General features: G+C 43.8%; 1 protein-coding gene across 1 annotated transcript in view; it reads right to left on the reverse strand.

Annotated features, from left to right (window-relative positions):
- Positions 1-9,642: 9,642 nt before the first annotated feature.
- The window catches only part of ank2b (ankyrin 2b, neuronal), a 96,171-nt gene continuing 90,454 nt past the window's right edge, over positions 9,643-15,359 (reverse strand). Inside the window, exons 48-51 of the mRNA XM_041984390.1 lie at positions 13,982-14,065; positions 13,741-13,905; positions 12,734-12,922; positions 9,643-10,853 (exon numbers count right to left, since the gene is read on the reverse strand). Coding sequence (XP_041840324.1) covers positions 10,839-10,853; positions 12,734-12,922; positions 13,741-13,905; positions 13,982-14,065 — 453 coding nt within the window. The 3' untranslated portion in view covers positions 9,643-10,838. The remainder of the gene's footprint in view (positions 10,854-12,733; positions 12,923-13,740; positions 13,906-13,981; positions 14,066-15,359) is intronic.

A 15,359-nucleotide genomic window follows, 5' to 3' on the forward strand; every position in this document is an offset into this window, starting at 1 on the left:
CTTTTTGCTATATTTATTGAACCGCTAGCTGCTGCAATTAGACAAAATAAAGCTATTAAAGGCATTCAGTCCAAAAATATATTTCATAAAATAAGTCTTTATGCTGATGACGTTTTACTATTCCTCCAGAACTCACAAACCTCTCTATCTGAAACAATCTCACTAATTAATAAATTCTCATCACTCTCGGACTACTCCGTTAACTGGTCTAAGAGTACAGTTCTACCCATCAACTGTAGCTTTCAAAATCTACCCAGCATCACCTTAAAATCAGGTAACATTAGATACCTGGGTGTAAATATTCCCTCCAGGCTCTCAGAACTAACAAAACTTAATCACATTCACCTTCTTAAGACTATAGAAGATGATCTTGCTCGCTGGAAATCTCTACCCATTTCACTCATGGGGAGAGTTGCCACTATAAAAATGATGGTTCTACCCAAAATCAACTATTTGTTTTCTATGATTCCTATGAAACCCCCCTCTACCTGGTTTAAATCGCTAGAATCACACATCTCCCGATTTCTCTGGAAAAATAAACCACCCCAGATCAGTTTAAAAACTTTACAGAAGCCGAAAGATAGCCGAAGACTTTCAACATTACTTCCTAGCTAATAGATTGCAATATGTCCTAAAATGGCTCAAACCTAGTCCACTAGATGACCTGTGGACAGATACAGAACAAACATTTTGTGACAATTTTGAAATTTCTGATCTTCCTTTTTTCAGCTTAAGTGTAAAAAAGCAAAAGTGCTTCAAAAGTGTCAACATCAGCACTTCTCTGACAGCCTGGTGGGAATTCCTCAAAAAAACCAACTCCTCAATAATACCATGTAAACTGACACCCATCTGGAACAATCCTGATATTCTACTAAACAAAAATATGCTAAACTTTAACCAATGGACTAACAAAGGAATTAAATACTTTGAACATATTACCCATAACAGAAACATTTTATCTTTTAATACACTCATCACAATATGGGATTAACAGCAACCTGGTGGGCAGTGGGGGGGATTAGGGCTCATGGGGGTGGAGTCTGCTTTCCTTCTCGCTCTCTCCCCTCCCGCCGGGGGCTCCGTCGGGGTGGATGGGGGCGCTGTGCCCGACCAGTATAAGTGTGTGCAACCTGGGGATCTCTGGTCCCCTGGTGTGGTGGCGTGGGCTGCCGGGGGTGGGTGGGCGTCCGGGGCACTGATACATTGGGCTCTTGGCTGGGCTGGGCCTTTGCCCCTCTTCCCTCGGGTGGTCTTGGGGAGGCGGGGGTGCCTACAGCAGCCAGCTGAGGAGTTGGTTGCCTGGGACAGAGATCTCTCTCCCAGTTGTGCCCCTCCCCGAGCCCCTCTTCTCCCCCGCCACCCCACATCATACACACCACACATAGGGCACTGTGGGGCGGGTGGAGGCAGTGGGTTTGGCTGAGGGGTCCCCATTGCGGGATCCCCCGGTGGACCCCTGCGACTTCCTGCCCCACTAGATTTTAATCACAACCTAGACATCAATGTACATTTAGGGCCTCAGGGGGATGGGCGCATGGGCTGTGGGTGGGCGGACAGGAGCCACCGAGGTGGCCCTTCCTCCATCCCCTCCCTTGTGACCTCTCTCCCCCCCATTTTATTTACACGTTAGACACTACCACATTTAACAGTACTGCACTACACACATAACACACACTCACACACACTGAGGGAGTCCTGAGGGGGTCCTGCTGCCTGGCAGCAGTGGGACCCACCACCATCTCATGGCTCCTTCCAGTTTTAATTGCATTATAAATAGCCCATACTCATTCACACACAACTCAGGCTGGGGGGCAGAGGGGCAGGGGTCTTCCTACGCCCTCGTATCCCGGGGTGCACTCTGGGCTGCGGGGGTTGGAGGTTCGGTGCCTGCCTGGAGTCCTGTGCGGGGTGCTGCTAGGCGCCGTTTGCCCTGGGGGCTGCCCTCGGTGTCGCATCGGGGGGCTGGTGAGACCTCAGGGAGAATGTATGTGGTTGTGTGGGTGTGTGTATGTGGAGAGGGTCGGGTCTGGGGCCCACCGGACTCCCTGGGCTGCCCCTGGTGGAGGTAGGAGGGGGTGGGGAGGAGTGGGGCGTGAATGGGTAAGGGTTGGGGTAAAGAGGGTTTTTCTTTTTTTGGGGGGGGGGGGTTCTAGCCTTGGTGTTGGGTTGGCGTGGCCCACGGTGGTTTTGCCTGGGGCGGTGGTCTTTCAGATGTCTGGAGGTTTCAGTTTCCCCACTCTAGAAGCTATTCCTATTTCTCAAATGTACATCATACCTATACCTGTATAGATTATTTTCAGCTTGACAACAGGTTTTTTTCCCAAGGTTAAGGCTAGCTCATATACCAGTATTGTGAGATCACAGCGCCGTTCAATTTGAACTAGATCTCCCAAATCGTCCTCCTCCTTATAGAATCTGGAGACTTCATCCTTTTCTACCAGCAGACAAGAAATTTGAAGAGTTCATTTAATCCCACATCAAATTCTTCCTAGAGAAAAACACCTCCCCTGTGATGTCATTTGCTACATTATGGGAGACTCTTAAAGCTTACATCCGCAGACAAATCATAGCTTACTCCTCTACACTTAAAAGAGAAAAAACTTCCAAATTTTGCTAGATATTGATACAAAATATCTCCAGAACTAGACTCCGGACCTTTACAAGGAGCGCCTACGATTACAAACTGAATTCGACCTCTTAACCACTGATGAGGCAACACATCTTATTATGAAAATCAGGCATAATGTGTACTAATTTGGAGACAAAGCAAGTAGTCTGCAAGCACTGCAACCTCGTCAGGCAGCGCCTGCTCGCTACATTACAAAAATTCTGTCACATACAGGAGAAATCCTAATGGAGCATGATGACATAAATAAAGCTTTTTGTCTATTCATTGGAACGTAACGATGACTTTGTTGTCCCATGTAATTTCTTTGAAAATCTGGATATCCCCAGTGTGTCAGAGGACCAAAATACCAAATTGTATGCAGACATCTCGGTTTCTGAAATTATTACAGTGGTGAAATCCTTGCAAAGTTATAAGTCACCTGGCCCTGATGGGTTCATGTGAATTCTATAAAAAAAATTGCCCGTTTACTGGCACCAACTCTCCAAGCAATGTTCAAGGAAGCACTCTCCTTAGATACTCTTCCCATGACACTGAGACAGGCATCAATCAGGCTTGAAGAAAGATAAAGACCCACTCCTTTGTGCATCATACCGTCCCATCTCTGTTAAATGTGGACTTGAAAATATTATCCAAAGTTTTGGCTAAACGCCTAGAAAGTGTGATCCCTGATATTATTTTGCCCAACCAAACGGGATTTATTCAGGGCTGGCACTCTTACTCAAATTTGAGAAAATTATTCAGTGTTGTTCACTTGGCCCGATCAACATGCCCGGAAGTGGTAGTTTCACTAGATGCTGAGAAGGCCTTTGACCGGGTCGAGTGGAAACATCTATTCCTCATTCAAAATATTGGCTTTAAAGAAAGGTTCATTTCTTGGATCAGATTGCTCTACTCCTCCCCCCTGGCCTCTGTGATCTCTAATTATACTCAGTCCGGTTACTTCCCTCTTGGACGGGGGACAAGAAAGGGATGCCCTCTCTTCCCAGTCATGTTTGCACTGGCTATTGAGCCCTTAGCAACTGCACTGAGACAAAGTGAAAACTTTAAAGGCATACAGCAGGAGGGCCTAGAGTTTACAATGTCCCTTTATGCAGACGATTTGCTTTTATATGTTTCTGCCCTGCTTCATCAATTCCCTGCATTTTGAGTATTCTGAACCAATTTGGAAAGTTTTCCGGATACAAGTTGAATTTGCAAAAGAGCAAACTTCTTCCACTTAATTCTAAGGCGGATGAAATTCCCCCTGATTGTTTCCCCTTTAAAAGGGTCCAAAGTGGCCTTAAATTGGGAATTGAGGTCACTTGCTCCCTCCCTGCTACCTTTAAGAAAAACTTTATGGCAATTCTTAATAAATGTAAGCTAGATATGAACTGATGGGCCTCTTTACCACTGTCAGAGGCAGGATGGGTTAACCATCCAATCAAAATGATAGTGTTACCTAAATTTTTATATCTTTTTCAACACATCCCAATTTAAAAAAAAAAAAAATCTGTCTTTAAAACACTTGATAAAACCATTGTTTCTTTCATATGGGTGAATAAACCTAGTCGTATCAATAAGTCCCACCTACAAGCACCAAAGCACTCAGGTGGGTTGGGCTGCCAAAGTTCATTTTCTATTATTAAGCATGCAACATACAGAAACTAAACTATTGGGTTGACGATAAACCCATTATAGATAAACCAGACTGGGTACAGTTGCCGCTTTCTTCATGCCAATACCACTTAGGCTCTGTGATCTGTGCTGCTTTACCTCTTGTTAGCAACATTTTGAGTTCTAACACAATAGTAAACCACACTATAAGAATCTGGGCACAGTTTAGAAAACATTTTGGATTACCAAGTCCTTCTATCCTTTCATCGGTTAAGTCTAATCACTTGTTCACTCCCTCCTATATTGACCCTGTATTCAGTTTGTGGCTCAACAAGGGGATCAAATCAATATATAACTTATATACAGAAAACACATTTATGTCCTTCACTCAAGTATCTCAATCCTACGACTTGCCTAAGAATCACTTCTTCCGTTACCTACAGGCATTTGTATTTAATTTACGGATAAGGTCAGGAAATCACATATTGTACATTTTCTTGAACTGAAATCAGACCGGAGAGGTCTGGTGACCCAGATCTATGACCGCATCCAGAACATCAACCCCTTGGAGCAGTTTTTAGAGATGACCAATGGAACTCCATCTTAAATTTACATATACATACTTCATCTATGTCTGCTAAGCACGGTTTAATCCAACTGAAAGTGGTGCATAGAGCTCACTTTACTATGGCTAGGTTGGCAAAGATCTACCCAAATACGAGTCCATAATGCCCCTGATGCAGAGGCCAGCTTGCAGACCTAGTACATATGTTCGGGCAGTGTCCAAACCTTTCCACTTTTTGAAACGGTATCTTTAAAGCTTTAAGTGAGATATTTGGAACCCAGTTTGATCCTGATCCAGTTTGTGACCTATTTGATCTAATACCAGAGGAAACCCAAGCTGCTCTACCAGCTAAAGCCTATGTTGTTATAGCCCTCACCACACTCCTCACGAGGCGATTGATACTTTTCAGATGGAAACAACAAACTCCCCCATCCTTTTCCCACTGGAGGAGGCATGTATTGTATTTTTTGACACTTGAAAAAATCAGGTACACACGCAAAGGCTCCTCCCAAAACTTTTTTAACATTTGGACTTCTATGACTCCTTACAGGAGCCCCTCGACAAGGAGTATGGTGGATCTCACAGACAACACTTCACAGCACGTTTTATCTGTAGGAATGAAAACATTTAATAAACATCCTTCAGTCACCTTTCCCCTCAGTGGCTTCATCACCAACGGAGACTGTAAGCGCCATTCTTTTGTGATGGTTACAATTTTCTTAAGGATGTTTGAAGTAATTTGGGTTTAAGAGAAATAAGTTATGTGAACAGAATTTGATTTTGTAGACAGCCTTCCCGGCTACCATACTCAGACTGGAAACGAGTGGATGGCGGAGCTATACGGTTGTTTTACTGTTGGTAAAGCCAACTATGCCAACTCAACGACTAAGACAGTTCATGTCATCCGTAAGTTTAATGAAGTGGTTAATAGACTCTTATAAAAGGTAAAGAACAAGAAGAAGGAGAAGATTATAGATAGCCACTACAGAGACATTTTGGACCTTCCATAGCGTGTTGGCCAGCTCACCTTCCTGCTGGTCAGGGCATGGTCAGAGAAAATTCCGAGCTGCATCACAGGACAACACGTTTGTTAGGTTCAGTCTGGTTCTGTGTCGGACTGTTACTGTCTTTGTTTCTGACCCTGCAGCATCTTCAGCTGTACATGGCACATGCTGGAATCTTGGTTGGATAAGGGGCTTTTCCACACTGAATGAAACCAGTTACTCAGGTACACCAAGATTTACCTGGTTTCCATCCACTGTAGTTACACAGATCACAGTTCACTGTGTTGCCTGTAGTCCGTTTTAGTCCTCAGGCTGGCTGAGTACTGGTACGGAGTACTGGTGCTAATACTGGATCCATGCATCCTGCCGGTGTAAGAAATACATATTACAGGTCTGAAGGTGTAGGACATAAAAGACATAAAACAGAACTACATAGTGTAAGGACGAGTGCTAACAGGTGTCACGGACAGGTGGCAGGATAACTGAATAACACGTTTTTAATCAGTTCAGCTCAAGGACAAAACTGACCTCTGCAAACCACACAAGTGAGCGCAGCCCTCACATTCCTGGACCGTCCTTCTGTCTGTAGCGATGTTGTCTTCCTGTTTCGCTCAACAAGGTCAGAGAAAACCTGGATAGCTGCTGTCACCTCAGACCAACTGAGCAGCCAGGACAACCTCCGTCCGCCATCATCATCTCTGTGTCTATGAAACAAAAACATTACATGTGCACGTACATACGGAATAATGTATTCATACGTTTTATTCACTTATATTTTTTAGCTCTCAACAGCTTGGACCTGTATAGGTACAAGGCTGAAGAACTTCTAGAATCAACTATCATCGCAATATAATAATTACAACAACAATGTGACATTCGTTTAGTGGTTTTCAAAATATTGTGTCAGACCAGCTTTGCTCTTCATTAGAGGCAAAGCTTTGGCTTTATAATGACACATGTCAGGAGGAACACGTGGTGTAACGACCCACTGGGTAACAAGATTCTCCTCGTCTTCTGTTGCACGTACGGTGTTTCATTTGAAAAACTTTATTTACTTTGTCAGTTTACAGTTCAGGTACCCATTGTCCTGTGTCTGAAGGAATAAGAACTAATTCTTGAAACTGACAGTGCATGCAAATTAGTTTAGTTTATCTGAAATGGAAGTAAAAGTTTGACATTGTTAATACATGCTACTCTTTGAAATGTGGAACTTTATGAACGCAGATGCAACGATCCAAAGCCCACATTATAATTGCAATCCAATAGTGATGCAGCATAAAAGTTCTTGCCACTGTCAAAGTAAATTTTTAAGACTCAGGACCTACGTACCTTACCTAAACTGTAAACTGACAAAGTAAATAAAGTTTCTGAAATGAAGCACCTAGTTCCTTCTGAGTCCAACATTTCAACTCCTCTGTGATGTGTCAGGATGATGGGTTCGTTGCTTCCTGAGGCATCCTTTTTTTTCCCAGTCATACATGGGACACTGGCATCCATCCACCCATCATCCATTCACCCATCATCCATTCCTCAGCCCGTCTACTTCATAATGGGACTTGTCTTTGAGGTTCAGTGTGACCTCCATCATCACATGGCAGCAGTGCACTGGGAGTTTTATTGGTTCATTTCTTTTCTCAGCATCACCAGATCATAATGTCCTTGGGTGAGATTCATGGAGCCCAATGTACTAAACTTTAAATTGGTAAAGATCATCTCAGGGGACTTTCCATAGAGAGAAACCCAACGAATCCATCTGAGGAGGGTTTAACAACCACGGGGAGTAAAATTAACCTAAAAATAAGAATTACTGTTGCCTCCCATCACAATCTCAGATTCCTTTCAGCTGATAAAGAATGACATCACTTTCTGTTTGACACATGTACAGTTTTATTGTTCTGCCATGTAAACACACTGCAGCTGCTATGCCTCGTTAGCATTTCAGGTAAAGTCTTTAGTATTAATTCATAAAGTCATACATGCCCGCATAGATTTTTGCACTGTTTATATGTATATATTAACACCATGGAAACAAGATGCTCATTTATAAAATCAATGGTTTGTTTTGGACATGGTATCTTTTATTCTTTCGTTGGACACTCAGAGGAAATGGCAACATGAGAATGGCATTGTTACTCATCCTGAAAAGTAGGCGAACACCAAACAAGGAAAACAGTCATTTCATCGGTATTTACGTTTGATTGGAGAACACATTCAAACACACAGAGGGCAATAAATAAATCCAGACATGGTAACGGAAGCCTTTCTGTTTGGATCGGAAGATCATCAACATTAATAGGAAGGTAAAATCAACACCAGCAGGTTTGAGGTGATGATTGGTGGAAAGGTCCGACTTGTTCTTAGTGTCAACAGACCTCATGACAACCAGACTGATGCTTGAATCCAAACTTTTTTTTAAGTAGTTGGTTTAGTTTGATTAAATCTTTTTTGTGCACATCAGCACAATATGAACACAAAAGTCAGTCAACGATGGCTGCATGTATGCCAGCACGGGTAATATTTGACCAAAACAATTCTTCCAGCTCATCTGGGGGATCCCGAGGCATTCCCAGGCCAGCTGAGAGATGTAGTCCCTCCAGCATGTCCTGGGTCTCCCTTGGGACCTCCTCCTTGTGGGGCGTGCCCAGAACACCTCACCAGGGAGGCGTCCAGGAGGCATCCTGACCAGATGCCTGAGCCACCTCATCTGGATCCTCTGGATGTGGAGGTGCAGCAGTTCTACCCTGATCTCCTCCTGGATGACCCAGCTTCTCACCCTCACCCACTCTCTAAGGGAGAATCCAGACACCCAGAGGAGGAAACTCATTTCAGCCGCTGGTATCCATGATCTGTTTCTTTCGGCAGGAACGTAGATGGACCAGTAAATCTGCTGGTTCTCATCCCAACAGTGGTCCCGGCCTGATGAAGCCAATAGAACCACATCATCCGCAACAAGCAGAGACCCAGTCCTGAGGCCACCAAACCGGATCCCTCAGAACCTCAACTGCACCATCAAAGTTATGAACAGAATCAGTGATGAAAGAGCAGCCTTGGAGGAGTCCAGCCCTCATTGGTTTTCTGCTGGTAATGTGGACCAAACTCTAACACCGGTCATATAGGGACCAAATGGCCCGCATCAGAGGGGCTGGGACCCCATAATCCTGCAGAACTCTCCACAAAACTCTCCAAGGGACATGGTCCAATGCCCTCTCCAAGACCACAAAGCACATGTAGACTAGTTGGAAATTCATAAATCAGAAACAGAAAACCATGACCTGGACTAAAACCACACAATTGTCTCTGGGTTTGACTAGAGACAAGTTTGATTTAGAGACGAACCCTCCTCTCCAGGATCCTTGGGTAGACCTTACCAGGAAGGCTGAGGAACTGTCCCCGATGTCCACACAATGTCTTGACTCAACTCAACTTTAATTATAGAGCCACTTTAAGACATCAGCTGAACAAAGTGCTGAACGCAGCACAGAAGCAATCAATTTAAAAGTAAAATAAAATGCAAAGTAAAATCAGAAACAATAGCAGTAAAGGTCATAACAATGGGTCTCCAGTGGGTTTTAAAACTGGACCGTGATGGGGCGTCTTTGACCTGTAGCTGCAAAGACTTCCACAGATTAAAAACAGCGACCGCAAAGGGGCTATCCCCTCTGAGCTTCAGCCTCTGTCCCCTCTGAGCTTCCGCCTAGACCTCGGTACCTCCATAAGGATCTGATCAGCTGATCTGAGGCTCTGGGCTGGGGAATATGAGAAAAGCAGCTCAGAAGTACCGCGGGCCAGATCATTTACGGATTTAAAACAAAGAAAGAATCTTAAAATGAACTCTGAAATGCAGGCAACCAGTGAAGCGATGCTAAAATAAGCCTAATGTGATCTCTCTTACGCGCTCCGACCAGAAGACGAGCAAGCGGCATTTTGGAGGGGAGAAAGATGATTGGCTGCCTATAGACACCCCAAAAATCTATAAAAGGTAAACTATAATCTATATAAGCCTTTCGAGTTGCCGCCTCATTTGGTAGATAACCCAACTTTTAGGCCTGATTCAGAGACTTTTTCTATCTCTGGCGGGGACTGTTATTTGGGGAAAATGATGGTTTTAATGCATTAAAGCTGATCCAAGATTGAAAAGACACCCACAGGTCTGGTTTCATGGGACTGGTTGACATCAAGAAGCCAAATGGGTTCTTTCAAAAGTTTTGTGAAGGAAAGCTGCATATGTGGAAGTGAAGCACACATCAGGATAGGTGGGGGAGGGGTAAGTGCTCAATCTGCATGGAAACATTCCTCATCACTAGATTCTTTCTCATAAACACTATATCTACACACACACAAGGTGGCAGCTTCATTAAGGTAATGTGTGAACACACGACACACATGAAGACAAGTCTGGAGTTCACAACGATGCAGACATTCACTCCCCCAGGGTTGCGTTAATCTCATGGGTATGGTGGCCGTTCTCCAGCTACGCCGTCTACAGCTGCTTTAGGTGGGCGGATGTATTAAATGCTTTCAATCTTGCCTGATTTCTTCCATCTCCCATATGTACAAAAGTCTACAAGTTTTTTTTTTCCAAGAAGAGACCCGTGTGGGAGGCGAAATGTCCACAATGCCCCCTTTCTCACGTCAAACCTTCATCACACCACAGCAGCAGGAGGGTTGAAATAAAAAGGAGGGGAGACACCAGCAAGAACCACCCAAAACTACGAAGGGTGCTTTCTTTGGTCACAATCAGAGCAAAAAGGAAAAGTTAAAGCACAAAAAGTTCCACAAAAAGGAAGGACAAGCGAGGAAATGAAGACCAGGAAGGCTTCAGATGAAGATGCAGGGAGCGGATCTCCCAGCTGCTCAGTCAGTTCTCTCCTCCTCCTCTTCATCCTCCTCTTCCTCCTGGCTGTCCTCACAGTACTGCTGGAGCAATTGCTGCAGGTGCTGCTGCAGAGCGTCAGGCTGCAGGGCGTCTGGGGTGTCCTCCAGACGCTCCAGGTGCACATGCTTCCCCTGGGCATCCCTCACCACCGTCCTCTTCTGGGTCCGCCATCTACACATCTGACTTCTGCAGGGACAAAGAGACCAGAGTCAGTTAACCATACCACAAGAACCGAGCTGTTCTGCTGCTGCTAACACCAAACTATTAGTTCTGACACTACAGCCAGATAAAACCATCTAAAACCCACACTGGAACATTTCCAGTTTTCCTCTCAGACCAGTGCAGACTCTACAAAACCATTTCAATACCTGTAGGACTGATTATTGGGATTATCTGCTTTCTGGTTTCCCACAAAGAAGAATAAGCAAAGCTAATCCTTTTTCTAAGCAGATTTTCCTTCCTGGTCCTGGTTCTGATGGAGGTTTTTCTCCCTGGTTCTGGTCCTGATGGAGGTTTTCCTCCTCGGTCCTGGTCCTGGTCCTGATGGAGGTTTTCCTTCCTGGTTCTGGTCCTGTTGGAGTTTTCCTTCCTGGCTCTGGTCCTGATGAATGTATTCCTTTTTGGTTCTGGATCTGGTTCTGATGGAGGGTTTCTTAGCTAGGTCATTATTTTATGAACTGGTTTGCATGAACATAGGTATTACAAAGTGGACTGAAGTGGATTGTCTGATGGATTTGTTGTAATTGGATGAGAACTGAACTAGAAAGAATTGGATTGAAACTAAATTAATTTGCTGTATAAATAAAGTTGAACTGAATTTAACTGAAGCTTTTTGTATTTATTTATTCATCCATGTAGATGTGTTTTTTGGTAAATGCATTTAGTCTTATTGTATCAGTCTGATTTAAATGGACTCTTTCATGTTAATATTATTTCACTGTTTCACTATCATATTTGTTTAACTTATTTCTCCTGATTTATTTCTATATCATGTAGAAAGTTTTCAGTTTTTTTCTTTTTGTTTTCTCAAATGCAGACTTTTTTTTTTACCCATACAACCCTCTGAATGCTGTTTAGGGTATAATCTTCTCCCTACATCAAAGTCTGGATAAAACAGGGTGGGATTGGTTGTTTCTTTGTACATTACGTCCACATTTGTATGAAAAGTGCTGTATAATTAAAGTCGGAATGAGTGACGGATGGATGAAGACAGGTGAAATCCTACCACCTGCTGGAACTTCCCCTGACTGCATCAAACCTTCATTTCTGTTATGACAGCAGTCTAAATATCCAACACCATGTCACAAAACCTGTACAGTAAACACATTACAGATAGAGATATACTTTATTATAAAGTATAGCTCTTCATTTATATTATTTATTTGATGCCACTGAGACCCACTCAGAGACTCATAAAGTTTATACAATCAGCATTTTTGTTTTATGTGTCACAGCTTGTCTTCTTTAAAAAATTAATTCAAATGTAAAACATCTACAAAATAATAAAAAAAGACCATAAAAAGACAACAAAAGTTAGAATTTACTGTGTAGATAAATTCCCAGCTCTACCAGCCCCTAGTGGCCACATCACAAATAACACTGTGTACACCTGGGATGAGGCAAACATGTGTTTTTAAAAGAATGATACTAATGGGAACAAATGTAAATATTTGCTTCTATAAATAGTCTAGCGTCTACTTCATGACATTTTATCTCTTACCAAACTAACCATGAGTTCTAGTCAAAGTTTGAAGAGTGAGATTAGTAGTGAGGGGATCTTAGATCACACCATGCCTTTAGACTCTGCTAGTAAACACTGGAGGCTTTTCCGCTTCACTCTCATGCAATCCAACCTTTTAATGACAGAACCGTCGTCCTGAACAACCTCCTTCTCTACTAACTGAGGCAGGAGAACTTTCCCAAAGCCTCCAGTATAACTCAACGCCTGCAAGGGGAAAATGAAGCAGGAGAAGGACAAACCTGATTAAAAGCTCTTCTAACCATCCACCAGCAGGAGATCTTCATCCCTTCATTACATCTTCATTTTCCACATAGGACTCACTGACCTTCTCAAAGTCCTCTCGGGCAGAGGGGAGATCTGCAGCCAGTGACGGGTCTCCTTTCTGCTTCTCCATCCTCTCGCCTCTCACTACCGTTGTCTTGACGACTTTGCTGACCTTCCGACCTTGTACAGGCTCCACCTCAAACTCTGATGATGTGGCGGTGCCCAGAGCCAAAGGCTCTGAGAAGGTCAGCTGGAGAGAAAATCACCAGAAATCTGATCAGGTCCACGTCTGGGTTGCATTAAAAGGAAATCTAACACCTCCTTTCCACCGGGTGCTGCGCCATGGCCTCTGCTGCTATACGCCGCCATTTTAGTCAACAATGTGGTTCCCACTGGGCGCTGCAGCGTGTCCTAGACGCGCCACAGAACCATCCCAGAAGCGCCTTATCGCATTTCTTCACTAAATTTACGTGGTTTAGTTTTGGTAAATGATAAATGGAGAACAGGGGAAGCCTGGATTTCCACTGATTTTTGATGGAGCATACACCCAGAATGCATCAAATTCCGCAGTTCATGTAGGGGCAGACAGGAAATCAGACACGGGAGAAATGTAAACGCTTCCGGTATTTTTTAAAAATAAAAGCCGCTGTGCAGATTTGCGCTGCTGAGCCGTGAAAACATTACGTCATTAACGGGTCAGGGATCTCAGGTTTTTTTTTTTTTAATCATGGACGGCGGGACATTTATCCTGGAAGTGGAGAATCACAAGATTCTCCTTTGATTTCCTGATCTCACGGATCCAGCTAGGTGGACTGCACTCACGGGCGCTCCACACCTGACACGCCGTGGCACAGCTGTAACGTGGTGCACATACATCCAGTGCACATGAGGGATAATGCTTCTGCTCAGATATCTGTAAAATCATTTATTCAGTTTTAGTTATACGTGCAGTGTTCCGCTAGAATATAAGTATAGTATAGGATCAAATATCTTATTATTTCAGCCACTTCCCCATAACATAATGTTGTTCTCGTCATTATAACAGGAAGGTGTCGCGGCAGCGCCCACCTCCTTCTGATCTCCCTCGCTGTGAAGCACCGTCCTCTTCACCACCCTGGAGACGGCGTCTCCCTCCTCTATCTGCACCGTCTCCTGGTGGGAGCCCTCAATGGTCACTTCCTGTGTTTCTGAGCCGTCCGGAGACACATATTTACGAATCACCTTCCGTGTGATCTGGAAGAAAACAAAATAACTTTCAGCAAAATGATTTCAGACGCTGTTAATTCTGATGAATCAGCATGTTTCTTACTTTCTTCACCACCATATTGCCGTGCTCATCGGTAAACTTTTCCTCGGTGACGGTCTGTGCAGGGATATCTGGCAGGTTATCTGCCTGGAAAACGTAAAACACACAGAGTTATGACAGAGTTTAGCAAGGCTAAATAAAATATATAGTTGTTGCACTGCTAGCAAACATGGATGAATTTATGAAGGTATCAATGGGCAAATGATGATGAAACAGAGATTTAAACTACAAAAAATAAAGTAAAAATTGTTGATGAAAAGGGGGCCCTGCAGAAAAAGTTTGGGAACCAGTGAGTTACATGAAGAACCAGAAGATTCAGAGCCTCCCCACCTGTGGGAAGTGAACCAGAACTGCATCACACAGTTTTACCTGAATGATTACTCTGCGTCGGACCACTCTGGTGGTCAGCACCTCCTCCTCTGAGCTATCAGAGGACAGCATCCCTAGCTCCTCTGCTATCTCCTGGGAGACAGCACACAACCATCAACATAGCAGGTTTATACAATCTGACCACTGCAAACTCCTGCAGGCAGCTGGAGCTTCGTCTTTCCTCTTAACTTCACTTTTATGTTCCTTTCCCAAAGAGATTCTCCAGCAGGAGCATGAAACAAGGGAATGATATGAAACTGGATACGTAAAAGTGATGTGAGATGAAGAGAAGTCAGAAGCATGTTCAACTAAAGCCAACATGCAGGGACCAGAGCCAGTGTGCGAAATATAAGGGTAGCAAAGCGCTCTAGACCGCCCTAGACTTCTAACCCTAGACTCCCACATGGGAGATGGATGCTCTACCAACTAAACTAACCAGCCTGTAGCTTTTAATCCCATTATAAACCAGTCTGTAGCAGCTGGAGCTTTTAATCCCATTATAAACCAGTCTGTAGCAGCTGGAGCTTTTAATCCCATTATAAACCAGTCTGTAGCAGCTGAAACTTTTAATCCCAGTATAAACCAGTCTGTAGCAGCTGGAGCTTTTAATCCCAGTATAAACCAGTCTGTAGCAACTGGCGCTTTTAATCCCAGTATAAACCAGTCTGTAGCAGTTGAAGCTTTTAATTCCAGTATAAACCAGTCTGTAGCAGCTGAAAATTTTAATCCCAATATAAACCAGTCTGTAGCAGCTGAAGTTTATAATCCCAGTATAAACCAGTGTGTAGCAGCTGGAGCTTTTAATCCCAGTATAAACCAGTCTGTAGCAGCTGGAGCTTTTAATCCCAGTATAAAACAGTCTGTAGCAGCTGGAGCAGACAGGATGTTTGCAGCAGATCTGCTGGTTTTAAGGGTTAAAGTTGTGCAGCGTTGAGCTTCCTCATTGTTTGGAGAAATGTCTCTTATCCACCGCTAAACTTCTGAAGGAGAGTTGATCTCCACCAGTTCAGGT

The sequence above is a fragment of the Melanotaenia boesemani genome, chromosome 5 (genome assembly GCF_017639745.1).
Source record: "Melanotaenia boesemani isolate fMelBoe1 chromosome 5, fMelBoe1.pri, whole genome shotgun sequence".
Taxonomy (NCBI): domain Eukaryota; kingdom Metazoa; phylum Chordata; class Actinopteri; order Atheriniformes; family Melanotaeniidae; genus Melanotaenia; species Melanotaenia boesemani.